General features: G+C 51.2%; 1 protein-coding gene across 2 annotated transcripts; it reads left to right on the top strand.

Moving 5' to 3' along the window:
* The first annotated feature begins 1,566 nt into the window (after window positions 1-1,566).
* SERPING1 (serpin family G member 1) lies at window positions 1,567-22,340 on the top strand. Of its 2 annotated transcripts, none has more exons than XM_006260342.3 (8): window positions 1,567-1,672; window positions 2,144-2,214; window positions 15,663-16,308; window positions 17,442-17,579; window positions 18,297-18,500; window positions 18,927-19,069; window positions 20,447-20,666; window positions 21,424-22,340. In XM_006260342.3, exons 2-8 carry the CDS (start codon window positions 2,155-2,157, stop codon window positions 21,672-21,674), a joined length of 1,662 nt encoding a protein of 553 aa, XP_006260404.1. In that variant the 5' UTR covers window positions 1,567-1,672; window positions 2,144-2,154; the 3' UTR covers window positions 21,675-22,340. The 2 variants fall into 2 exon arrangements, with proteins under 2 accessions (XP_006260404.1, XP_059578418.1); XM_059722435.1 differs by having other exon boundaries at window positions 1,590-1,672; window positions 2,141-2,214.
* The last annotated feature ends 3,698 nt before the right edge of the window (window positions 22,341-26,038 follow it).

The following is a 26,038-nucleotide window of genomic DNA, read 5'->3' as shown; positions in this document are numbered from 1 at the left end:
CCCACTTGTTATCCCTGAGAATGGGGTGGGATCCAAAATGCTTATGGAGATCTCAGCCCCCTGCCCCACATGCAAACTGTTGCTCAAAGCATAAATGCTGCAAGGCCCCAGAGGCTGGGGGGGGCACAGTGACCACCCGCAGGCGGTAGTCGGGGCGTGGCGGTGGCAAGCAGGGAGCTCCTGCAGGCAGCTGTGGCAGTGTCAGCCAGGGGGGGTGGGGCGGGGGGTGGCATGTGCTGACTGGCAGTCAGCGACCACCCACAGATGCTGCCAGCAGCAGTCAGGGACTGCCCACAGACATCACTGGTGGTGCTGATAGCAAGGGGGAGCAGGGGTGGTGAGCAGCAACTGCCTGTAGGCACCACTGGCAGCGTTGGTGGCGCTTCTTGCAGGGGATGCACCACCAAGCTCAGGGGGTGCACATGCACCCACGTGCACCCCCTACCCATCACTCAAAGGAGCCCAGTAGTGGAAGACCAGGGCCAGATCCTAATCTCTTCTTTACCCGTCACCTTCAAGGAGCTCCTGATCAGTGCTGGGGTGATGGCAATCAGGATTGGGCCCTGGCTGGGGCACTGAAATGCCTGTGCATTGTTATGGAGTGTTGACATGACCATACTTACCTGGCAGAGGAAACACTGTAACCACCAAGGCAGTTTTCCTAGTCACACCCGGGGAAAACCTCTCTCCTGGCATGGGGGAGTACCCACAGAGGTAATGTATAGTTAACCTCCCACTTAGACTTCCAATGGAAAGATCTTGGCTTTATGCCCACTTTATGGAAATGGGAGACTCCTCCCTAGCTTGCTTCTGGGGCCTTATGGCTAAACTCGGGGGCATCCAAACCCCAAGCCTCTGGGCTTGTGCCTGCACTTAGGATGCCTGCCAAAGGATTTGGAAACATCTGAAGCCCCAGGTGGGGTGGAGGATGTTTGCTGGTAGTAGGGCCACTTATGGTTCTTGACTGACTCACAGATTTGGAATTGATTTGGCTTGAAACCTGAAAAATGTTCAATTAGAAAAAAAATGTGTTGGCATGACCAGGAGAGACTCTCCCAGCAGAGCTGGCCCTTGAACTATTAGGCACCCTCCCCAGTTACTGTGGGGATAAGGCTGTGGCCACTTCCTACCTGGCATTTCTCCAGAACTGGAAAGTCCCTCTAGAGCCCCACAAGCCCAGCAGCCCCCGCCCTCCTGATTTGCGGGAAGTCACACCAGGGATCAATCATCCTTAATTTTTAACAGGCCAGGGCCAGAGCCAGCCAATGGGGGGTCACCCATCTGACCCCCCCCACCCCCACCCCCTTCCCAAATCCCCTGCCATGGACTTGGTTTCAGTACCCAACAAGGGCAGCTCTGGAGGGCAAGGAGTAGGTCAGGTTTTTGCTAAGTAGGGGTCCCCACTCCCTCTTCTTTATGGGTCTGTTGTTTCCTCTTCTGCCCATCCTACCAAATTCACTCAGTCTCTCTGCCTGGTTTCCTGTCCACTGGGCTGAGGAGGGGGGGCCGCCCTATGAAACTAGTGTCTACACTGGACATGTGATGAAAGATTGCGAAAGAACTGGTGGGGGGGCAGGAGGCGGGCAGAGCTAGAGTCAGGCACAGAGAGGGGGAGACAGATACGCAGACAGAGAGAGAGGGGCAGACGCAGAACGGCTCAGAGACAAGCACGGTGGGTAAAAGGCACAGGGGCAGACATAACAGGCACAGAGAGAAAGGGACAAGCAGATCCAGACAAAGAGGGCAGATGGGCACAGAAAGACTGGACAGGTGGACAGATCCAGATAGGCAGACAGGCACAGAGCATGGACAGACCGGGCCATGCAGGAGATCAGTGGGCAGGTGGGCACAAGAGCTGAACAGACAGATGGACATGGGGGAGGGGGAATGAACAAACAGACGGGAAGGAGTAGAGGAGCAGATGAATGTTGCCAGGGAGAAGTGGGGGTGGACAGACACAAGGGGTGAGTGGACAGACGGATACCGGGGATGACCAGGCAGTGGACATAGGGGTGGGTGGAGAGGCATAGGACTCTGGGAAGAGTTTGCCCTCCCCACCCCCCAGTCTGGCCCAGGCATGGTGCTGGGGAGGTGTTGGGAGTGTGCTGTCGTGGGGACTGACTCCTCAGTGTTGCTTCAGCAGGATCCCCCACCATGAGGAACTGGCTGATCCTAGTGTGGCTGGCTGTTGCCTTGGCAGACAACTTCACAGCTGTGAGTCCACACCCCGGGCACCCCCTTCCTTCTGATCCTGGAGACCCCTCTCCTTCCTTGGGGGGCGCGAATTTTAAGTCTTCAATCCCAGGGAAACTTGAAGATGTTGCTAACTCCCTTGTGTGCTAGAGGGGCAGATTTAACACCCTACACACCATTCCTCCAAATGGAGCGGTTGGGGGTGGGGAGCGGGTGTCCTCTCCTTCTGGAGAGGGATATGGGGTGATGTTAACCCTTTGAGTGCTGGAGATAAGTGCTACTAAGCTAGGGAGTGGGGCCTCCATGATTAACACTAGTCACTATGGGTGAATGGGTTGGGCTGAGCCTAGAAGTCATGCAATCTGCCCACCAGAAGTCTCCACATGCCTCAGGTGAGCGGGGAATGATGTACCCATCCTTCATATTCTATTTCTGGGGAGGCAGCAAGGGGGATAGTGGGGAGCAGGACCCAGTGGCTCACGGCATATCTAGACATTGGACTCTGTGCTCCATTTGCCAAAGTATACAGCCAGATTCACATGGCACAGCAGAGGATAATGGACATGGAGGCATGTGTCTCAGCTGAGCTGTCCACCTGGGGGGTTCAGCCGGCACATCCTGGGGGAGATTTGACTGTCCACCTGATAGACAAAGATGGCCTAAGCTAGAACCAAAAATTTTGACAAAACCCTGGGGTGTTTCATAAAAAGAGAAGTTTCTTCTATATTTGGCAAACAAACTGCCATTTTTTTGCAAAAGTTTTAGGGTTTAAAGTGATGGAAATTCAAAACTGTACTCAAGCAAAACAAAAAATTGCCTGATAAAAAGGCTGTTTCCTGCCTGACTGTCTTTCAGGTTTTCATTACAGAAAACAGGAACGTTATCAGAAGTATTTATTCAGTGTAAATCTGAAAGTGAAAATAGCTGATCTTTGGCAACTGCACAGTTGAAGATTTGTTTGTTTTGTTGGCTTGGTTTGGGGTTTTATCAGTTTGTTTGTTACCATCAAGTGAAAACCAAATAAAAAAAAAATCAGCCATTTGGTAAAAACTGCTTGGTTTCACTGAAGCTTTTCACTCAGACCCTGGAATGTTTCTGTTTTCAGTTACCAGAAACTGAATATATGCCGTGTGTTAAAAATGAAGATCCAGATTTTAAACCTTTAACCCCTGCCTCAGAAATTTCAGCCTTGAGGAAAAAGCCCTTTGTGCAACAAAAAAAAAGGGGGGGAGGGTAAAAAGTATCACTCAGTCCAGTGTGCATTAGCAACACCCACCTCTTTGAGTCTGCTCTCTGGAAATCATAGAAAAGTACGGCTGGACAGGACCTCTGGAGCTTCTACTGTAGCAGGGTCCAACCTTTTTGGCAACCATGCCACAAACGAGCCCCACATCCTCCCTTAATGCCACTCCTATTCCTTTCCCCTTCGCAATCTGCTGCTCTGTGGTTTCCGCTTCCTGCCCTTTCTCATCTCTGATGTGCCCTGTGCCACACATAGCAGGTGCATACATACCGCAGGTTAGCCACTTCTCATCTAGTCCAAACCCTGAGGTAGGATCATTCCTATCCCAACCACCCCATACAAATCTTTGTCTAACCTATTGCGGCTGGCTCACTGGTTTTGCCTGGCAAGCCTGGCTTGGAGAAGGACACTGCAGATTGGTGGAACGTTTCCACCAATAAGGTAACAGCTGGGAGGGGCTTACTCCGCCCTTGCTCAGAGGTGGGGGAGGGTGCAAGGAGCTCCTGGACCTGATTGAAGACTGCACTTTGCAGGTTTGGCAGACTCCAGGGGTGGAGCCTCCCATGTAAATAAAAGCCCAGCGTGCTGAGCACACTGGGCAGATGCAGCGAGGGACTCAAGATGAGTAGAGCTAAGAAAAGCGGGGGAGCTCTCCCCCAGCAGGCAATAGGTCCAAGGCTCCTGAAGCCATCACTGGAGAAGCAGCCTTGGGAGTGGTGCAAGACCACTCAGGCTGTTGATGGTGCACGGGAACGGTGCGGGGAGACCTGGCCCTGGGAACGGTGTGAGACGGCTCGGGCCCATCACGGTGCGCGGTTCGGTGCACGGAGCCCAGGCTTTGGTAGCCACAAGGAGCGGCTCGAGCCTGCAACTCCGGCAGGGCCAGCGGGCCACACGGTGCATGGAGCAGTGCATGGGGCAAGGGCCTTGGGGGCCGCAGTGAGGCGGCTCAGGCCCCGTCTCCAGACAAATGGCCAGGTCGTACGGTGCACAAGACGGCGCATGGGCCCAAGCCTTGGGAGCCAGGGAGCAGTGGAGGCTTGGGTTAGGCACCCGGCCAAATGGCCGGAGCCTGAAGGGCCCAGCCTGTGCTAAGAGAGCCCTCGGTACTGAAGCCAGGGCATGGGGAAATAGTAGTGCTGCAGCGTGAGGGTCAGCACCCAGAAGCCAGCAGCGGTGGTGCAGCAGCTGAGAGAAGCTGAGCCCTTGGAGCCCAGAGCGGGGCACAGCGTAGGGAGGAGCCCAGCAGCGTGGAAGAGGCCTGGAGAGGCGCCCCAGCAGAGGAGACCCCATCGAGCTGCGCCCTGACCACTGCCACCTGAGGAAGCGTGAGTCATTGGGCCCAAGGGTCCCACAGGGGAAAGATATTTGGGGCAGGGAACCCCAGAGAAGGGGCTGGGCGAGCAGCCCCCCTACCTAGTCAAGGCCCTAAGGGGAGGGGCCCCTGGTGCTTCCTGGACACCCACCAAGGGATCCCATTGGAAGGAGGACTATCTCTTGCCATGAGTCAGGGACTATATTAAAGGAATAGATGTTATTAAGAGTGTTCCTGTTTGCACCTTATATTTTGCAATTGAAATGTTGTATTGTGATGTTGTATTGTGTTGATGCTGCTGAAATTGTTTTATTGTGATGGGTAAATAGTGTTATTTAGGGTTTGACCTTGGTTATTAGTTAATGTTCACTGTGTAAATATATGTATATGATATTTAGTTTTATGTTTATGTATAACTCAATAAATTGTATATAGTTAAGAACTTTGGGCTTGGGCTAACTCTATAGAGGAAAGAGAGATCCACTCGAAATTCTGGCATCCCTCTCACAGTACCCCCTCCTGCCTACCCGTCCCATCCAATTGAGAATAGGGCACACCCTTGGGTATACCTGGGTTACACTATTACTAAAACTGCACAGTCAACCCCATCACACAGCCACAAAGCATAGCACCATAATCTGCCACAGGTAAAGCAGGGAGACAATGGAGGTCAGCGTCCTGCCACTGCAAGACATGTTCAAATACTCTTGAGATATCCAAGAAAAAAGAAGGCCATGCCACCTGCTGCAGAGGAAGGCAAAACCTTCACAGTCCATATCAATCTGACTGTGAAGTAAAATTCATTCCTGGCCCTAAATGTGGTGATTGGTCTGACCCCGACTGGAGGGGGTAACCCCTCTGGGTTTTAATTCCAGGAAGAACACTGGCACACCCCAGTCAAAATCCCCAGACCTGCCTGTGACCAATGCCCAACACTTCTGAGGAAGGTGAAAAAAATCTCTGGCACATATAGCAAAAGCAGGAAGAAAGAATTTATTTCTGGCCCCATTTGGCAGTCAGCAAAACCCAAAAGCATGGAAAATACCCATAGTATAGCATAAGGATAGCTACTCCTAGATTATTAATTCTCAACCAGGGTACTGCAGCACCCCAGAGTGCCATGAGATCTTTTGAGGGGTGCTGTGGTGTCTAGCCTGTGTGTGAGGAGTAAAGCACTCTCCTCCTACCGTCCAGCTCCCTGCACCCACTGTAGCATCTTGCAGACCAGCAGGGTCCCTGGCTACTCCTCTCAGAACTGCTGCTGCTGCTGCCCTCCCCAACCATCCAGCACACCTGTGCTACCTGTCCCCACACTGAGCAGCACACTCTGCTGTGGGCATGTAAAGGGATGGATGCATGGATGGAGCCATGTTTTTCAGTCCATCTTGGCCCCACAGCTTCTCCCATGCTCCCAGGACAGATGGCTCTGGTCACTGGCAAACATAACCCTAGGGAGCAGCCTTCAAAGGCCACCCTTGCCTCCTCAAGTATGGACCAGGGTTAGAGAGGGGTGGAAAGAGCAGGGCACAGAAGAGTGAAGTCCTGCTCTTCCCCTGCCCTCCACCCTCCTGGCACCAGCTAGATCAATGTTTTCCAACCTTTTCAGCCTCAAGGCAGCATTCCATAACTTTTCTGAATTTAGATTCTCAACTGGCTCCCTGGGGTGCTGCTATATTCAGGAAAATTAGGCGGGGCATGCCTTGAGGTTGAGAAACACTGTCCTAGATAATTCCTGGCAATGCTTATCCAGCTTCTTCTTCAACTCCTCCAATGATAGAGAATCCACAGCTTCCCTAGGCGGTTTATTCTGCTGCCTCACTGTTCTAACAGCGAAAAAGGTTTTTTTTCCTGTTATTCAGTCTAAACCTGTCTTGCTGCAACTTGAAGCCATCAGTTTGTGTCCTGCTCTCTGCAGCAACAGCAAAAGGTGTGCTCCCTCTTCTTTATGACAGCCCTTCAGATATATGAAAGCTACTTCAAACTACTGCTTTCTTCAACCTCTCCTAGTATGACTTGACTTCCAAGCCCATTAATATTTTTGCTGCCCTCTCAGGACCCACTCTAACTTCTCCACACCCTTTTTATGATATGGAGCCCAAAACTGCACATAATACTTTAGATGGGAACTAACCAGTGCTAAATAAAGAGGCACTGTTAGCTCCCATGTCTTTAGGGTTGTTAACCCTCCTGGACTGGCCAGGAGTCTACCAAAATCGCGTTGATGTCCCAGTGACTATTGAAAGCAATCTAGGAGATTGATATAGTGAACAGGTTAAACAGTACAATTAATGACTAAAGGTGCACAGATACATCAGTCCCATATTGGATCAGCACTGATGTTAAGGAAAATTAACAGTATTGGCAACTGACTTTTTTCAGCTGATGTGGCCAATAACGTCTTCGATAAATGCCCTGTGCATATGCGCAGCTGCAGCACAGTACACAGGTAGCCAGGAGCACAGCCTGGCAGTGTGGAAAGCAGCGTCTGGCTGGAAAGTCTGTTATGAGGGAAGGGGCATGGAGGGGGCAGATTGAGACCCCAGCAGTGAGGGAGTGGGGCTGGAGCTGGGGCAGGGGCAGGGGGAAGCATTGCACAGCCAGAGCAGGGTGCAGAATGGAGCTGCAAGTGGCTCGTCTGGGAGGCATGGGGGAGGCTGCTCCCACTTCTGCACACACCCTGGGATGCATGGGGGGCATGTGCCCCCAGATCTGCATGTGGGACAAGGACAGGCTGCTGCTGCGGGTCAGGGCTGGGGTGGTGCCATGCTCTTCTTGGCAGGGAGGTTGGGCTGGGGCTGCACTTGGAGCAGACAGCAGTGCTGTGTGGTGGGACTACAGCAAATTTTGGGTTGGCTGCACCCCTGCTCCTGTAGCCCCCCTCCCAGCACCACCACCACCTGGCTCAGACCTCCGCAAGGAAGAGCTCAGCGCCACCTCAGTCCCAGCCCACAGCAGCAGCCCACCTTTGTCTCATGCACAGATCTGGGGGCACATGCACTCCATGCCCTCCTGGGGTGTGCGCAGCAGCAGGAGCTGGCTCTCCACCTCCCCCCCCACCGCACCCCCTGGATGATCCGTTCACAGCTCTGTCCTGTGCTCCACCCCAGCTGTGCAGCACCTGCCCCTGCCCCAGTCCCACTCCCTCTCTCACTGCTGGGGTCTCAATCTGCAGCCCCCACCATGCCCCTTCCCTCTCCTTTTGCCCCTTCCCTCACAACAGACTTACCAGCTAGACCCTGCTCTCCAAGCTGCCTGGCTGCATATCAGCAATTGGCTCACTATTGGCCAATATGGCTTGTTAAAAATCAGCCATTGGTATTGGCCAAAAAAATCTCTATCAGTGCACCCCTATTAATGTCATTACGTCATGCTGAGGGAAAAAAATCTCCTGGAATAGCTTCAGTCAGAGTTTGCAATCCTACATGTCTTGCACCTAATGCTCCTATTGATGCAAACCAAAAATGCATTTGCATTTTGTGCAACTGCATAACACTGAAGACTAATATTGAGTCTGTAATATACCAAGACTCCTAGATCCTTCTCTGTAGTGCTGTCATCCAGCTAGTCGTCACCCATTTTGTATTTTTATTTTTGATTATTCTTTCTGAGGTATAGCACCTTGCATTTGTCAGCATTGAAATTCATCCTTTTGGCTCCTGCCTAGATTCACAGATTCATAGATTAATAGTTGGTAGGGTCAGAAGGGACCTAAGTAGATCTTCAAGTCTGACCCCCTGCCCTGGGCAGGAGAGAATACTGGGCTCATATGGCCCCAGCTAGGTAATTGTCAAGCCTCATCTTAAAGACCCCCAAGGTAGGAACCAGCACCACTTCCCTTGGAAGTTGGTTCCAGATCCTAGCTGCCCTGACTGTGAAATAGGGCCTGTAATGTCCAGCCTGAACCTACTCTCAAACAACTTATGGCCGTTATTTCTTGTTACTCCGGGAGGTGCTCGGGTGAACAGGGTGCCTCCCATTCCCCGCTGGTCCCCCCGGTAAGTTTGTAGACGGCCACCAGGTCCCCTCTCAGCCTTCTCTTGTGAAGGCTGAACAGGTCCAGGTCCCGTAGCCTCTCCTCATAGGGTCTGCCCTGCTGCCCCCGGATCATGCAAGCAGCCCTCCTCTGGACCCTCTCGATGCTGGCCTCATCTCTCCTAAAGTGTGGCACCCAGTACTGGATGCAGTACTCCAACTGTGGCCTGACCAGTGTTGCATAGAGTGCTGCACAGTGTGCTTTCGAGAAGGGAGTTCCCCAGCCTATAGGTATGCTGCTGGTTCTTACTGCCCAAGTGCAGTACCCTGTACCTGTCAGTATTGAATCCCATCCTATTCTCATTTGTCCACCCCTGTAACCTGTCCAAGTCCAGCTTTATCCTGTCCCTTCCTTCTAGCATGCCCACCTTGCCCCAGATCTTGGTGTTGTCAGTGAATTTGAACAAGGTGCTTTTTACCCCCTCATCCAAGTCGCTAATAAAGAGATTAAACAGTGCGGGCCCAAGGACTGAGCCCTGGGGGACTTCACTGCCCACATCCCTCCAGGTCCAATCTGACCCGTCCACCACCACTCTCTGGGTGCGGCCCCTCAGCCAATTTACAACCCATCTGACTGTGTAGGCACCAATGTTACAGTCACCTAGCTTTTTAATGAGAATGGGGTGGGAGACAGTGTTGAAGGCCTTCCTAAAGTCCAGAAAGACTACATCCACCGCGACACCTGCGTCCAATGATTTTGCGACCTGATCGTAGAAGGCAATCAGGTTGGTCTGACAGGACCTGCCCCTAATGAACCCATGCTGGTTGCCCCTGAGCATAATCCCCCCTGCTGGTCCTTCCCAGATGTGCTCCTGGATAATTTTCTCAAAGAGCTTCCCCAGGATCAAAGTAAAACTAACAGGCCTATAGTTGCCCAGATCCTCCCTCCTCCCTTTTTTGAAAATGGGGACCACACTGGCCCTCTTCCAGTCATCTGGCAGCTGGCCAGAGTACCATAAGTGCTCATAAAGCCATGCCAGGGGCCCCTTGATAACCTCTGCCAATTCCCTCAGCACCCTGGGGTGGAGAGCATCTGGACCTGCTGATTTGAACACGTCCAGCCCCTCCAGAAGTTCCCTAACTCAGTCCTTCCTGACCTTAGGCCCATCAGAATCTCTCCTGAGTCCATCCTGAATCTCAGTGGGGGAGTCCTGGTCCCTGCAAAAAAAAATGGAGGCAAAGAAATTATTAAAAAGGTCTGCCTTTTCCTCTGGTGCAACCACCAGATTGCCAAGTGTATCCCGCAGGGGCCCCACGTTACCCGGTGCTTTCTTCATACTCCCTATGTATTTAGAAAAGGACTTTTTGTTGTCCTTGATCCTTGATGCTAGCCCTAGTTCCATATCTGCCTTAGCTTTCCTAACAGCCCCCCTACAAGCCCGAGCAATGGAGGTATACTCTTTGGTGATAGCACCTCCCTTCCACTGGGTGTACGCCTCTTTTTTGGCTTTCAGGCATTCCTGAATGCCTTTGGTGAGCCAGGGGGGCTTTTGAGCACTCCTGCCCACTTTGATTCTCATTGAGACTGTTACCCCTTGGACTCAGAGGATCGTCTTCTTAAGGAATGACCACTCATCTTGGACACCCAGTTCCCCAACTCTCCAGGACCCCAGTGCCTCTCCTACCAACCTCCTCAACTCGTTGAAGTTGGCCCTCTTGCAGTCAAGGGCTACTGCCTTACTGCAGGCCCTTGACACCCTGCGCTGGATGGTGAATTCCAGCAGGCGATGATCACTGTCGCCCAGGTGGTCAAGAACCTGGAGTCCCCTCACCAGGTCGTTGCCCGTGGCCAGGACCAGGTCCAGCAGAGCATTCCCCTTGGTGGGACTGTGCACCTCCTGAGTTAAGTGGAGGTCCTGTATCTCAGCAAGGAACTTTCACGAGCAGTCCGACCTGGCTGACTGCTCCTCCCAGCAGATGTCTGGGTAGTTTAGATCACCCATGACAACTGCATCCCTTGCCTTAAGTGCCTCCGCAAGCTGGACCGAGAATTCATGGTTTTTGTGAGCCCTACTATGTCTGGTTTTGTACCAGCTATCTGGAGGGCAAGTTCCTCCTGCTTATTTCCCATGCTATGAGCATTAGTGTAGAGGCATTTAAGGCCTTGTATTGGTGCATGCGCCCCGTCCCAATTCTTAGGACTATCTGGACCCCCATCACTTACCTGGGTACTCCTTGTGCTTGTCACCCATCTTGGTTGGGAGGTGTCCTCCTGTCCTCCTGTGGCCCCATCTCCCGGCGAAGCTAGTTTAAAGCACGCCATACGAGATCAGCCAACCTGGAAGAAAAGACACACTTGCCTTTAGGAGAGAGAGGTAGCCCATCACTCCCAAGCATGTCCCCTGTGCAAAAGTGTGGGTCGTTGTCCAGGAACCCAAGGACTGCCTGACCGCACCAGCACCATAGCCACCGGTTAACCTCGCCGATTCAAGCCTCATGTCGCTGTCCGCGTCTACTTACCAGGAGAATAAAGGAGAATACCACCTGCACTCCCGTCTCCTTGAGCTTGGCCCCCAAGGCCTCGAAGTCCTTCATGATGCGGTCTGGGTTGCCCCTGGCCGTGTCATTTGTTCCCACATGGGTAAGGACCATGGGGTACTGGTCTGAGGGTCAAATGTAGGCCGGGATCCTCTCTGTGATATCTTAGATCCGAGCCCCGGGCATGTAGCAGACCTTGCGTGCCATGGGGTCAGGTCGGCAGATGGGGCCCTCCGTTCCCCTTAGGATGGAACTCCTGATGACAAGGGCCCGGCGTTTCTTCTTCCTAGTGCTTACTCTCTGCGCCGTCTGTGTCGTGCGTGCAGCAGCACCGTCCCCACTGGAGGCATCCCCTTTGTCCTTCTCCTCCAGGGCTGCCAGGACCTCGTATCTGTTCCCGAGTTGTAGATATCCAGACTGTCAAGGTCCTTCCAGAATATTCACAGTTCTTCCCCAATTTTGTGTCATCTGCACATTTGCGCAAGAAGCTTTCTATTCCAGCATCCATATAATTAATAAACATGTTGAATATCACTGGACTCGGGACAGACACCAGTGAGGCTCCACTCAAAACCTTCTGGCACTCTGACATAGAACCATTTAAAATTACCCTTTGCTTGCAGCTATTGACAAGTGTTGCCAGGTGTATGATAATTATTGTATTTGTACGATAATTTCAACTGTTGTATGATTTACGACCAGTAATAGTAAAAGTGTTCAAAACGTATGGTAATTTTTGAGGCAGCTAATTGATACAGCATATGCAAAACCCAGGTCATTCTCAGGGAGTCTTAACTGACTTTTGGGTTTGCTATCAGCACTTTCTTATGACTTTTTGCTTCATAATAAAGAAATGCTTTAACTTTGACGACCCAGTTCTCACTCACTTACTGGCAATTACAGTGAGCAATATACAGTAAATAAGAGGAAGATGTATTTGCATGCTTATTTGCATACTTATATACATATTTTTCAGTGTACGATAGTTTTTCAGCAAATACAATAATTTTGAGCTTCCAACGTGATAATTTCATATTTATGACCTGGCACCATTGCTATTGAGCCAGTTGCCTATCTACCTAGCTTACATTTCTCCAATTTGTTATAAGAAGCTCATATGGGATTTTGTCAAAAGCCTTGAAGAAGTGTATCTACTGTGTTCCCTTCATCCACCTGTGACAGGATTGGGTCCCAGGGGCAGTTGTGATGCCCCTGGCAGCCACATGTCTCCTGCCCCCCTCCAGCCCCTCAGGTACTTTCACTTTCCCTTTCCTCTTTCCTGCCACGCCTTGATGGAATTATTTGATTGTAAAAAGGGGTCCCAGAGAGAGCCATCTTCTTTCTTTGGCTAGTGAGTCTCTACCAGACCCAGCTGCTCCACAAACACTAAATGGGGCCTTCCTGGCCCTGCCCATGCCCCAGGGCACCACTTGCCTTAAGGGCTATTTGTGGCCTTTTTCTGACCCTACAGCCATGCCGATGCCTTGCAGACGGTACTTTGTCACCAGTTACTCCCTTGTGCAGTCTTTGGCCTTTTCAGCCTTAGCCGACAGATTACTCTAGCTGCAGACTGGTAGCCTGGGCCCACTGGCTCTGGCCTGGCCTTTCAGTTTCAGTCTCCCATCAGCCTCTGGATACCTCTCTTGCCACCTCTGGGCCCTGGCTTTGGTCTTCTCAGCCTCAGGCCACCTTGGTTGCCCCCTCAGGGCACAGGCTCTCGGCCTCAGGCTCCCTCTGTTGCCCCTCTGGGCTCAGGCTCTGGCCCTCTTGCCCTCAGCCTGTGTTACCCCCTTTGGGCTCTGTCTCCAGCCCTCTCAGCCTCAGGTTGTCTGCACTGCCCCCTCTGGGCTCTGGCTCCAGTCCTCTTGGCCTTAGCCTTTCTGTCCCTTGCACCCCTGCCCCTTGCAGGGCTCAAAACCTAGTGTGCCCTCAGGCACCCCCTGTGGTCTCCTTTCCTTCCCTTGCAACCATATCCACTTCTCCAGTATAAACTAGAAAAAAAATCCAAACAATCACTGTAAACTCAGAGTCCCCCCTCTGAGTCAATAACTTCCCCACAGGCTACCCATCTGCCCCCTCTGGGGCCAGGGATAGAAGCCTGCCCTGGCTCTGCTGGCCTCACCCCACCCTGCTTGCTCCGTGGAGGTGGCCATGGTGGCATGAATGGGATGGAGTGGGTGGGGGGGGTGGGGGGTGAGCCCAACACAGCTGGCCTTGCCACCCCCGCTGCCCTGCTCCCGGAAGGCAGCAGTGATGGAGTGGACAGAGCAGGGGACGAGGCCAGTGGTGCTGGCCTTGCTCCCCACCTCCTGCTCTCTGGATGTGGCAGCAACATGGGGTGCTGTGTGGTGGTGCTCTGTCCACGCTCCTTCCCCCCCCCCCCCCGTCATTCATGGGGAAGGGAGACAGGTGGATGTGCACTGGGCGGACAGGGGGCAAAGCGGGCCCAGCCCCAGAATGGCGGCAGAGAGAGTGGGGTGTCACGCCAGGCTGAAAGTAGCAACAGGGGGGGAAGGCCAGGGGGCGGGGCACACTGGGTCCAGCCTGGCCCCACAACGGCAGCAAGGAGGGGGGTGGGGGGCGCACTGGGCCCAGCCTGGCCTGGCCCCAAAATGGCAGCGGGCGGGGGGGTGCCAAGCCCAGCCCCACAATGGTGGGGGTGGGGGCACAGCCCCAAAATGGCGGTGGGCGGTTGGGGGGCAGGCCTGGCCCTGCAGCAGAAGGGAGGAAAAGGGAAGCAGGCCTGGCGCTGAAGGTGAGGGGAGGAGGGGCAGGCCTCTGTCCCTGCCCGCACCCCACCCCCAAATCATTCTTGATGCACAATTGGCTAGTACTTATAGAGCCTCTTATCATTGTTGTTAACTTCCCTTGCCAGGTGCAGCTCATTTTTTACCTTTGCCTTCCTGATTTTGTTGCTTCAAGATCTTGCTGTTTCCTGGTATGTTTCCTTGATGACTTTCCCATTGTTCCATTACCTGTATGCCTTCCTTGTGTATTTGAGGCATCCTAGATACTCCTTGTGGAGCCACATTGGTCTCTTATTATCATGTTGGACTAGCTTCTTGTTGGGCTTCCAATACTGTACCCTTTAGAAGCTTTCTAGCCCTCCTGTGCACCCTTAATCTTTCAGTCTCTCCTCCCATGTCACCATGCCTATTATCTCTGAGTTGGTTGGAATCTGCCTTTTTGAAATCCAGTGCCTTAGTTCTGCTGACTTCATGCTTTCTTCATCTAGGTTCATTAATTCTATCATATCGTGACCACTTCCTTCCAAGTTTTCCATCACCTTCACATCCTCCATCAGTTCTTCCCTTCTGATCAGGACAAGATCCAAGATAAATGATCTTAGCTGTATCCTCAACTTGCTAAAGCAGAAAGTTGTCTTCCACACAAATTAGAAACGTGCTTGACATATTATGTTTGGCTGTACTATTCTTCCAGCAGATGTCCATAAAACTGAAGTTTCCCATTGATACCATCTCATAATTTTATCCTCTTTTTGAAGGTTGCCTCATCTACTTTTTCCTCATATGACGGTTTATAATAAATCCCACCATTGTATCACTACTGTACCTTTCACCATTTACACCCAAATACACTCTTATCCCCTACTTTCTTCCTCCTGAACCAAGGAACAAATGTATGTATTTTGATATATAAGGAAATGTCATCACCTTTACTTCCAAACCTGTCTTTGAAAAATAGCATAGTCCCCAAAGTTGTGTTCCAGTCATAAGAGCTATCCCACCAAGTCTCTATGATACCAGTCAGTTCATAGTTCTTTTCACATGCCACAGCCCATCTTGTTTGTTCCCCACACTTCTTGCATTTGTATACTGTATATGCATGGGATGTATTTTACATTCACATCTAGTCCAGCCCCCTGCTCAGAGCAAGAATCAACTTCTCTAAGCCAGCCCAGCCAAATGTTTGTCTCACCTGCAATAAGAACTTCATTTCTGCAACCTGGTGGCAGATAGGGCAAGAAGCAGAAACCAGAGCAGTAGATTGGTAAGGGAGGACTGGGGTTCTAGACCCTCTTCAGGCCTCTTCTCCAGCCTTGATATACCCTGAGAGCAGGAAAGTATCTACACTAAACCTGTACTGTTGCAATTTTGGCCCAGTACCTCTTGCCCTGCCCCCTGTGAGCACAGAAAATGGTTGAGCACCATCATTGTTATAACAACTCTTTGTCTATTTGAAGAGTCGTGTCAAATCTTCCCTCCGCACCCTCCTCCCACCCCTATCTTCTCCAGACTAAACAATTGTAGGTCTTCCAATCTCAAGTCCATTACCCCCAAATCCCACTTACCTGTTGGTTTGTTCTCCTTTTGTCCAAGCCCCAAGAACACAGCTGACATAGAGCCAATAAAATTGATGCTTGTTACGGATTTCTCCTAGCCGGCTAACAATGAGGACACCACTGGAGACAAGGAGGGTGAGAATGCTGGTCCCAGCTTTGAGCTTCTGGGCGAAATCAGACAAGATGACATGCCCATTCGGGAGAACATGCCACAGCCTAAGGAAGTTCCTGAGCAGAAGGAATGGGACAAAGCAGCTTGGGGGAGAGAAGCAGAGGACCAGAAATTCTTACAGGAAGCTGCACAGGTGAACTCAAGTGAAGAGACGACCATAGGCTTCAGCCCTGATGTGAGAACAGCAGACGAAGAGGAGGCTAACAGGACAAGCAAGCTGGGTGGGGGTCCTGAGGAACACCTGCTGGGAGGCTGGGGTGCTGTGGAGCCAGACATCAATATCACCACTGAACCTGTGGAAGCAAATACCACTGAGCCAATGCCAGTGCCAGCACCAGACCCCATCTCCCCGCATGTTGTGTCCCTCATTGCGCCTCCCCGGTGCACCCTTTCCGATGACCCATGGAGCACCTGCAGTTCGGTCTCATTGGAGGATAAAGCCCGGGTGGCGAGGGCGCTGACTGACTTTGCACTGAAGTTCTACAGGGCAGCAGGCCAAGTGGAGGGCATGGGTACCAACATGGTTTTCTCACCCCTCAATCTGGCGCTGGGCATCTCGCATCTCCTGATGGGTAAGGGCAGTGAATGCATGCACAGCCACTAAGCACACACACAGTGCTGTTACATGCACAGATCTTTACACAGTCCCCTACAAACAGTCATTATTTATAAGCATGCACATCTATCATGTACATACATCTGCTGCCTACTCACACAAAACCACTGCATGAACATACAGTACACACTTATCCTACATATAACCATCATATACATAGCCGTTGAATGTGCACAACTACTATGCACACATGCGTGAACACATAGCCATCACTCACACAGCTACAGTACACAGCAGAGGCACATGATAGTCACAGGCATGTATGCAAATCCCTACACACAATAGCCATGCACGCACAACCATAATACAAACATCCACAATCTTTACACACATCACAGCTATCTGACCATTATATATATGTAGGTGTCAGCCACCTGACATGTATGCATATATAGCTATTTCATAGGCACATGCAGGCACTGCACAAATACAGAGCCATTCCAATCATGCACAAATATGCTCAGACAAGCATGGCACACATGTTACTCCCTCACAATCATCAAGCACAAACACCTCTGTCTACAACACATACAACTGCTTATCCAGTCACTGCAGCCAGTCACAAACACACACACAGCCATCTCTGACATGCAACCATTACTACTGAACACTGTTTTCTCACATCCAGTCTCACCCCCTGATACTTCTTGCCTCCTTCCCCACTCACACACCAATACCACATATCTAGGCCCCTCACTTACCCTCTCCCATGTCTGTGGGCTCATGTCAAGACTGGGCCCACCAGTTTGGCAGAACAGCACACCTGGATCCTATTTCCATTGACCATGGTGCCAGCAGACCTCCTGGGACAGCAATGCCTCCTGGGTTCCTACTGACACAGAGGCAGGAGGGTGTGATGGGGATGTGCAGCCCCAGATAAGATGGGAGAGTGCCTAGCTGGCCAGGGGTACCCTGGTAAGATGAATCTCCAGCCCAACTCCTGGTTACCACTACCTATCTGCCAAGCAGTTGTCTCAGGCTGGCTCTGCTACAGGTGCAACCGGGATCCTACTGACCTCTTCTCAAACCTAGTCCATCCTACCCCTGCTGATCCTCTCTCCTCTCTGTTTCCTTGTCCTTCCCTAACAGGGGCACAGGGTGATACCAGGGAGAGGCTGAGCAGTCTCCTCTCCTACCCTCCGGATCTCACCTGTGTCCACAGACCACTGAAGCAGCTCATCAAATCCAAGGCCTTGCTGACTGCCTCCCAGATATTCCATCGCAAAGGTGAGCAGCTATACAAGCCAGGGTAGGCAGAGTCACTGTGGGTTTGGGGATAAAGACTTTGGTCACCAAAGAGGCAGGGGTGCTGTGCACGCCCCTCTGCACACTTCTGATCATGTTACAAGTGGCAACATGTCCCAATAAAACCCCACAGCAGCACTTAGGTAGTAGAGGAAGATGCTGGTCTGATGAAAGTCACAAGATGGGACTGTGATGATACACCTTTCCAATGCTTGGTCTGTGATCAGTATCCCAACTTTAAAACGTACTGCATCATTGTTAGTTTCATGCTGCAGTTCACATTAGGATGTGCTGTTGCAGGCAGCAAGAGCATTTGATCTCATCTGTCATTTCTCCCACTAGACTAGTCCTTAGTGCAGCAGGCTGAGACCTAGATTTGGTCTAAAATCTCTGAAAGAGGGAGTTAGCCCACATGCTGTTTGTGGTCATGTTCCAGGACTGGGGCAAAAAGTAGGAATAAACAAGTTACACAAACATAAACATATAGATTCCATGCTATTGGTTTCTCCCCCAGTGGGAAACCAGAGTCCTGAACATCTGCTTCTGCTCAGCAGAGGGGCAGACAGAGATACAAGGAGGAACTTTGTCTTAGTGTATCAGGTAGATGACATAGGCACATGGAAGGAGGTGGGATTGCCTTGGCAATGGAGGTGGGCTCAGGAACTTCAAACTCCTCATCTTCATGATCATGGCTTTCAGGCCTTCACATAAACAAGGCCTTTCTGAACCACTCACAACACTTCAGTGACAACCAGCCCCAGGCACTCAGCGGCAATGAGACCCTGGACCTCCAGCGCATCAACAAGTGGGTGAGCAAGAAGACCAATGGCAAGATCAAGAAGTTGATGGAGGATCTGGCAACTGATGTCCAGCTGATATTGCTCAGTGCCGTCTACTTGCAGTGTAAGGACATGGCACTGCATGACCTCATGGGCTTCCTCCCGTAGAGAGCCACTCCCCTGCCCCACAAGGGACATGCCCCCAAGATACCTGCATCCCCAGATATACACGCTCCCAGGGACCCACATGTAAGAGACCTGAATCCTCTGGAACTAACTCTTTGAGATGCCTGTGCCCCTTGGACATCCCCACCCTCCATACCCAGCACCCCTAGTGACCAGCCCCATCAAGTAACTGGGCCCTCAGGGACTGTCCTCTGAGGTCACTGAGCTTGCAGAGATCACATCTTGAGACCCTTCCCCTGAGGAACCCCTTAGAGCTACCCCAGCCTCTGAGACATCTCTCATGAGACCCCTTGGCTCTACCCTATGCCTCTCCAGCCCTTCCAACCATGCACCCTAGCTGTGTCTCCTCACTCTCACCCTCCAGCTAAATGGAAGACTACCTTCAATGTGAAGGACACCCAACTGGAGAATTTCTACCGCCAGGATAAGAGCTCTGTCAAAGTGCTCATGATGACCAGCAAGAAGTACCCACTAGCTTCCTTCACTGATTCCAGCCTGCAGGCCAAGGTAATACCAGGGCACTGTCTGCCACAGCTTTCTTGTCTCAGCAGCAAGTCCTGCCTGCTCACCTCCCATATCCATGCCACTCTTTCCTTCTCTTCCTTCCTTTCCTTCTCTCCTTCTTCATTTTATCCTTCACCTTTACGTTTTCCATCTCTCCTGCTTCCCAGAAGCACTGTTGTTCTATGATGGCCCCTGAGTTCCAGATCTGTGCCCCATCTCAGTTGCATGAATCAGAGTTTCACAGAAGCCGAGTCAGGGCAGGGAAGAGGGAGTGCACATTGTGTGTCTGTGTATGGGCAGCTGTTTGCCTGGCAAGGAGTTTCTTCAGTTTGATTTTTCCTAGAAAGTGCCCAGAGGCAACAACAATGGGAAGCAAGATAAAAACTTTATGTTAGATTAGCTGCAAGCACTTCCTGACCCACATTTCCAGTATACCAGTAGCCTGGCACACACCCCATAACTTTCATAGGAAAGGTTTAATTCTCTGATAGTTCCATGCTAATCATTTTGAGGTGGAAGGAGAGGACTGGCAAGAGTGGATATAAATGAGAAACCAGTATGTTTTCTGTTTTCAAAAAAATCAGCACCAAGTTAAAACAGCTATGTTTTACTTAGTTAGAAAATCTGTTTTCAGTACGAAAAAGAAAAGATTTTTCATTTTAAAAATTGATTTTGGTTTTTAAAAGTTCCTGTCTTAGAGCAGGAAATGTTTTTTTTCCCAATAACAAGAAAATTATTTTTCTATTAGAAATAAATATGTCTGTTATTAAGAAAAAGATTGATTTAAACATCACATTTGAGAAAAGCATGCTAGGAAGGAGGATTGTTTAAAAAAATAATTCAAGCAAAAAAAAAAATCATATTTTTCAGTTTAAATAATCCAGGGGGTTTGGGTGTTGATACAGAAGAACAGTTGGTTTCCAGATTCTGTCCACAGGTAGATGAGCAGGGTAATTCTGCCACAAATGTAGCTGAAAGGGATTTATTCCATTGAAAGAAAAATGATTTGAATGAAAAGCATCATGGGCAGGAGCTACCCAGGCTGGGAGTGGGATGCGGAACCAAGAAAGGGAAGGGCAGGAAGGCTTTGAAGAGGACAGCACTGACTGTGGTGTAGACTGTGTTCCCAGGTTGGGGGCAGTGCATGGGAAGGCAGTTGTTATTCTCTAAGACTACAGACAATGGTACAATGCTAGTTTGCAGGAGCTGGTAGCTTGGAGGGAGATGAGGGAAAATGTGGAACAGTGTGGGGAGATGCTGGAATCAAAGCATCCATGGCTGTAGAAGATCTGGGTTCAGTTGTGCCATGGAGGGTTGCAATCAAGGGACACATGATCCTAGCACAGGATAGGTACTCAGAGGCATCTGTTCCTTCCTCAGTTTGGCCGGCTGCAGCTGTCAAACAATATGAGTCTGGTGATCATCATCCCCCAGCACTTCAACCAGATGCTCACTGATGTGGAGGAGAAGCTGAACCCAGAACACTTCTCAGCAGTGATGAACAAACTCATGGGCATCCCCTTCAAGCCCACTGTACTGGCCATGCCCAAATTCAAGCTAGACTCTTCCCAGGACCTTATGGCCATCCTAGGGGAGATAGGTAAGCACTGGGGTGGGTGATCATCACTGGGGCATGGGTAAAAAGGGTTGGATGGGGACTGCCCTTCCCAAAGCATAAAGGGGTGGCAGGGCACCCTTATGTGGCCAGCCCCATATGGGATGTTCCTATCAGTGTCATGCAGCCACTGCCCAGGAGCTGCTGAATAGTTGGGGTGGTTTGAGGGAAAATCTGCAGAAGAGAGGACAGGCCCTGCAAACAGGGTCATTCCACTCCTCAGGGATGCATGGAGACCAGTGTTTGAGTTATGACAGGTCTGTCCAACTTCCAAATGGCTGGGGGCTGCCTGTCCCACAGGCACACCACCAGACGCTGCGTGCCTCACAGGCTGTATCAGGGTGAGCCACCGCCCCCTTGAGCTACACGCCCTACAGACCCTCCCACCCCCATTGCACTTTGTGCCCCAGGCTCACCCTTAGCTCCCTGCTACTGTTGTAGTTGGAGCAATGGGGGAGCAGGATCCTGGGAGCCATAATTTAACCCCTCATAGGCTGTGTAGGGCCGGTAGGCCACCATTCAGACAATCCTGGGTTGTGACATCACTTCCTAGAGGGGGAACAGCTGACCTACGACCTCAGGTGCCCTCAGAGAACTTCTCCCAGGTGACCCCAACTGACCTGACTAACCTGCCCCAGAAGCACTGATCTCTGCCTGGCTGATCCTGAGGCATGTGCAGCTTAGGTGATCAGGGGTACTGAGGGATCCTCTCCAAATACTCTCTCTGTGGCCTGTTTTCCAGACTACGGCCTCTTCTTTGATGCCAACCTGTGTGGCATCTCAGAGGATGAGGAGCTGGCGGTGTCAGCTGCACAGCACCGAGCCGTGCTGGAGATCAGCGAGACAGGGGTGGAGGCCGCGGCTGCCATGGCTATCTCGGTGGCCCGCAGTGCCTTGTTCTTTGAGGTGCAGCAGCCCTTCCTGTTCCTGGTGTGGAACGACCAGCATGGGTTCCCCATCTTCATGGGCCGGGTGAATGACCCCAGTGCATGAGCCTGCCCTTCCTGTCCATCATGCTTGGGGCACCCATGTGGCATGCACCAGGGCATGGGCACTCTACATGGTGGCTTGTGCAAAGTAGAACCTGGCTGGCAGGAGGAGTATCTGTTTGTCTGTCTATCCCTCCCTCCTTCTTCATAACTCTCCATCTATTCCAGTTCATAGCATCCATCTATTTACCTACTCAGATATCTGAGAGGGAGTTTGACCTAGTGGAGAGAGTACTGGGCTGGGACTCAAGAGTGCCTGAGTTTTGTTCCCAGGTCTGTTATATATCTGGGCAAGTCATTGTGCCTTTGCTTGCTCAATTTCCCCAGCTGCATTATGGGGTGACACATTTGCTTAGCCAAGTGCCATGAACAAAGAGTAAAAATTGTGACTTGTCACTATTGATCTGCCAGTTCTGTGCTCTTTTTGTTTCCTGCCCCTGCCTTCCTGCTCCTGAGACCCTAGATTCTCCCACATGCACATGCCTTGTTTCACTCTCTGCTCAACCAGCATTTTTCAGCTCAGGCCTACCAAAATACACACAGATCAGGATCCACCACCCTACCCCCCAGCTGTATTCCCCAACACCAGCCTTCAACTCTTGTTTTTCCCTTTCCCCCCCCCGCTACTCCTAGACCTGCCACCAATGAATAAATTTGAATCTATAAGCTTCCTGGGCTCGTGTGACCTTTTTTCCAAGGAGTAACATATAGAGGAGCTATACCTGGGGAATGCTTCCTAGAATGGAGGCTGGGGATAATGCCACTGATCTAGTTACCCCCTTGGGTGGGAAATGCAGTGGTGCAGGGGTAAATAACACTGCCAGGGGTAATTATTCTGTTACCCCCAGGTGGGAGCTGTAGAGGCACAGGGACGGGTAGCACTGCAAGAGGGTAATTATCCAGTATGTAAATGAATGACCCCACAGCACCACCAGATGCCTCCTCTTCCCCTCACTGACTCTGCTTCTGTGCCACCCCCTCGCCTCCAAACCCAGCATTAGCACCATATACAAGCCCATGCCTCCATTTCTTCCTCTCCTTTCACCCTTACCCACCTTCCAAGTGGTTCAACCCAAGCACAAGTATCTCCACACACTGGGCTACCTAATCTGGCAGTAGGAAACTTCATTTAATTTGCAAGATGTGTTTTGATTGGTCTATTAATCTGCTAAGTATGTTCCACTGCAATATATAATATGCTCCAATCAATGGGAGTGTTGGATGTAAATGAGCTGAAGGAATAAAACATGCAAGTGTCAGGGGATTAGAAATAAGAGGGGTTTTATTTAAAAATACAACTGCCAGCAGTGCTCCCCAGTGGGGCCTTTGGGCATTACAGAGGTGGAAGGTGAAAGAAGCAATAGATATATTTATATCAATCTAATATATACATATATATATATATATATATATATATATATATATATATATATATATATATTTGTAGCATCATAAATACATGGTCATACAGCACAGGTCAAAGGTGGGACACTTCTTATTCCAGGTCAGTTTCTCCCTCTACCCCTTGTCCTCCTCAGCCAGGCACTTGGTATCCTGTTAGGTTTGGAGCACTGGGGAAAACTTCATAGAATCATAGGAAAGTAGGCCTGGAAGGGATCTCATGAGGTCATCTAGTCCAACCTCCTGCTCAAACCATAATCATTTCTGCCTAAACCATCCTAGTTGACTGTTTGTCAGTCCCAGGGGTGTTGAAACCCCTGGGCTGGATCCAGACCATGGGGCTCCTTTTGGGGTGGCTCCATAGAGACAGCAGCAGCAGCTACAGCAGGTCTGTTCATGTCATGGCACAGGTCTGTATTCAGGTGACAGCATGAGACCGAGGCCAACAGCAGGGGACAGGCAGTGGTGCATAGCCCTTGCTCACCCTCCTGCCACTTACGGTCATATCCAGTGGAGCCCCAAATATGGCAGCAGATCATACCCTACTAGCCCAGCCCCCAGCTTCTGATAGTCTGCTGGATTATCAAGGGGGTGGATGGAATGGTTTCACAGGCTGGATCTGGCTCATGGGCCACAGGTTTGATGCCTTGGTCTATCCTATTCTTAGACACTTAACAAACAAGCCTCCCAACTACCAGGCACAATGCCTAAAGTATCAAAAACACTCAAACTCCCCACTAGCGAAGCAGGAGGATAAGGGTGTTATCAATGTCCTCCCCCTGTAAAGACAGGAAGTAGTTGCTAAATACACTTGAGATCCATGGGAAAGGACCATGCTCTACCCCACCACAGTGCCTGAGTGACATAGGCTTCTCTAGCCCCTTCTTCTAAAGAGAGTAGGAAGCTTGAGTCTCAGTGAGATTTACATTCCTATGTCACCTAGGTGCTTTTGAAAATCTGACTCATGATCTCAATCTGGGACAAACTACAGTACTCCAGTGCGCATGTGCACACCACACCAAACATACCTCCATGTGTTAGATTGCTGCCTGCAGGGTCACCCTGCCCATCTTGTATACATACATACTGGACCACTACATGCAAACACACTGTATTGACGTGCTGCCTTATGGGAAACATGCCAAACCCTTAGACCCTGCCCCACTCTGTCCACACCCGCACATTGCCCCCTTGCACCCACCCCAACCATTCACCACCCCTGTCAGTTTGCATACATCATACTTTCCACATATACACTCATCACTCCTTTTGCGCACACATACCCTATCTGTTGCAACTCACACACATTCATGCATGTACACACCCAAAGGCATATGCACAGCAGCACCACGCCTGTCCTCAGTTACAGGGGAACTGCAACTGTTTCAAGTACTCCAGCAGCTCCTGGAAGAGCTGAGGCCCCTTGGCAATCTCACTCCACTTGCTGTTAAAGGACCAGGTCACATTGCAGGCAGTGCTGGAGCTGGTCCGCTGCATCTGGGGGAAGAGCAAAGACAGCCAGAGCATGAAACACCTCTCCACACAAAATCCAGCTGTGCAGTACCTGGCTTCAACTGCCCAGCACCCCTGTCCATGACAGGTCCCAGGGCTTCTTGGTGCTGCTTGAGCATGGAACTAGCTGGGCTGCAGGCACCTGTCACCCCCTGAGTGGGATTGTTCCCAGCCTCTCAGTGCCCTGGTGCAAGCCCTAACGTTGAGGAGCAGCAGTGGCCACAGATCTGTGCTGGAAGCTTCAGCAGTGGGATAGCAGGTAAGTTAGCTTTCCATGTTCTCCAGGAGGGCATGAGGGCGGTTCAGTGGTGCTCAGAGGCACTGGCTACTCTCACCTCAGGAACACCTGCCTAAATTATGAATCCCTGGAAAATCTCAATTTGCACAGGCTCAGTAGAAAATCCTTAGGACCCAGCAACTGAATGATCAAGACCAGGCACACAGGGCAAGCTGCTGCCTTGGTGCCACACACTAGCTCTGAGAGCAGGGAAGAGACAGTTTCCTTGGGGTTTTGCTGTCTATGTGGACAGGGGGAAAGGGCTGGGAGGGACAGAGGGGAACAAAGACAGAAGCACAGGGAGGGTAATGGGGAATGGAGGTGAGGGCAGGGCAGAAATGGTTTTAACCACTGGAGCACACTCCATTGGAGAGCCCATCCTGCAGCCCAGGAGTCTTGAAACTCTGCTGGCCATCAACAGCCATGGAAACCATAGGCCGAATATCTCCTATTATGCAGACACCTAGTTCTCATGGAAGATAACAGCTGACTACTTCGCAGGGATCCAACCTCTGGGCTCTTCAAGAAAGCTGAGGACTATTCAGGATGGGAGTAAGCTGGGTGTGTTCAACTTCTGGCCCATAGGATTCTCCATGGGTGTGGAGATTTAGTGGCAGAGGAGCAATGGCACCGCCCTCCTGTTGCCAAATCTCCAGACACATAGGAAGTACCAAGCTCTGTGCACTGGATCAAGTGTCCAACCCCAGCAGGCAGGGCCAGGCAGGGGTCCCAGGGTCCATCCCAGTGTGAGGGATGAGGAGGGGGTGGTGCCAGGCCTTCCTCCTATGACCCAATCCTGGCAGGAGGGGGCAGTGCTGGGCCCCCAGGAACTGATCGCAGCATGGGGGAGCGGGGGGGTGGGGTGAGATGGGGTGGCACTGGGCCCTTGGGACCCAATCCCAGTGTGCGTGAAGGTGGGTAATCTGAGCCCCAGGGCCCAATCTAGCCCGCAAAGGGGCCCTGAGCCACTCTCCTGGTCTGCATGGCCAAAAGGTTAAGCATTACTGGGCTAAATGCTTCAGGATGGAGAAGGGTGAGGGGCAGTGCTGAAGCTGCAGAGATAGGGGTTTCATTTGGTGTTAAGTTTGGGACTCTTTTTTGCCAGAGTTTTGCTGAGGGAAGCTCTAATGAAACCTGGCAAGGGTGGGACTGTTGTGTGTATCACCTGGCTTGCAATT

The sequence above is a fragment of the Alligator mississippiensis genome, chromosome 2 (genome assembly GCF_030867095.1).
Source record: "Alligator mississippiensis isolate rAllMis1 chromosome 2, rAllMis1, whole genome shotgun sequence".
Lineage (NCBI taxonomy): Eukaryota > Metazoa > Chordata > Crocodylia > Alligatoridae > Alligator > Alligator mississippiensis.
Note: the sequence above shows the minus strand (reverse complement) of the source record. Positions and strands in the feature narration are given on the sequence as shown.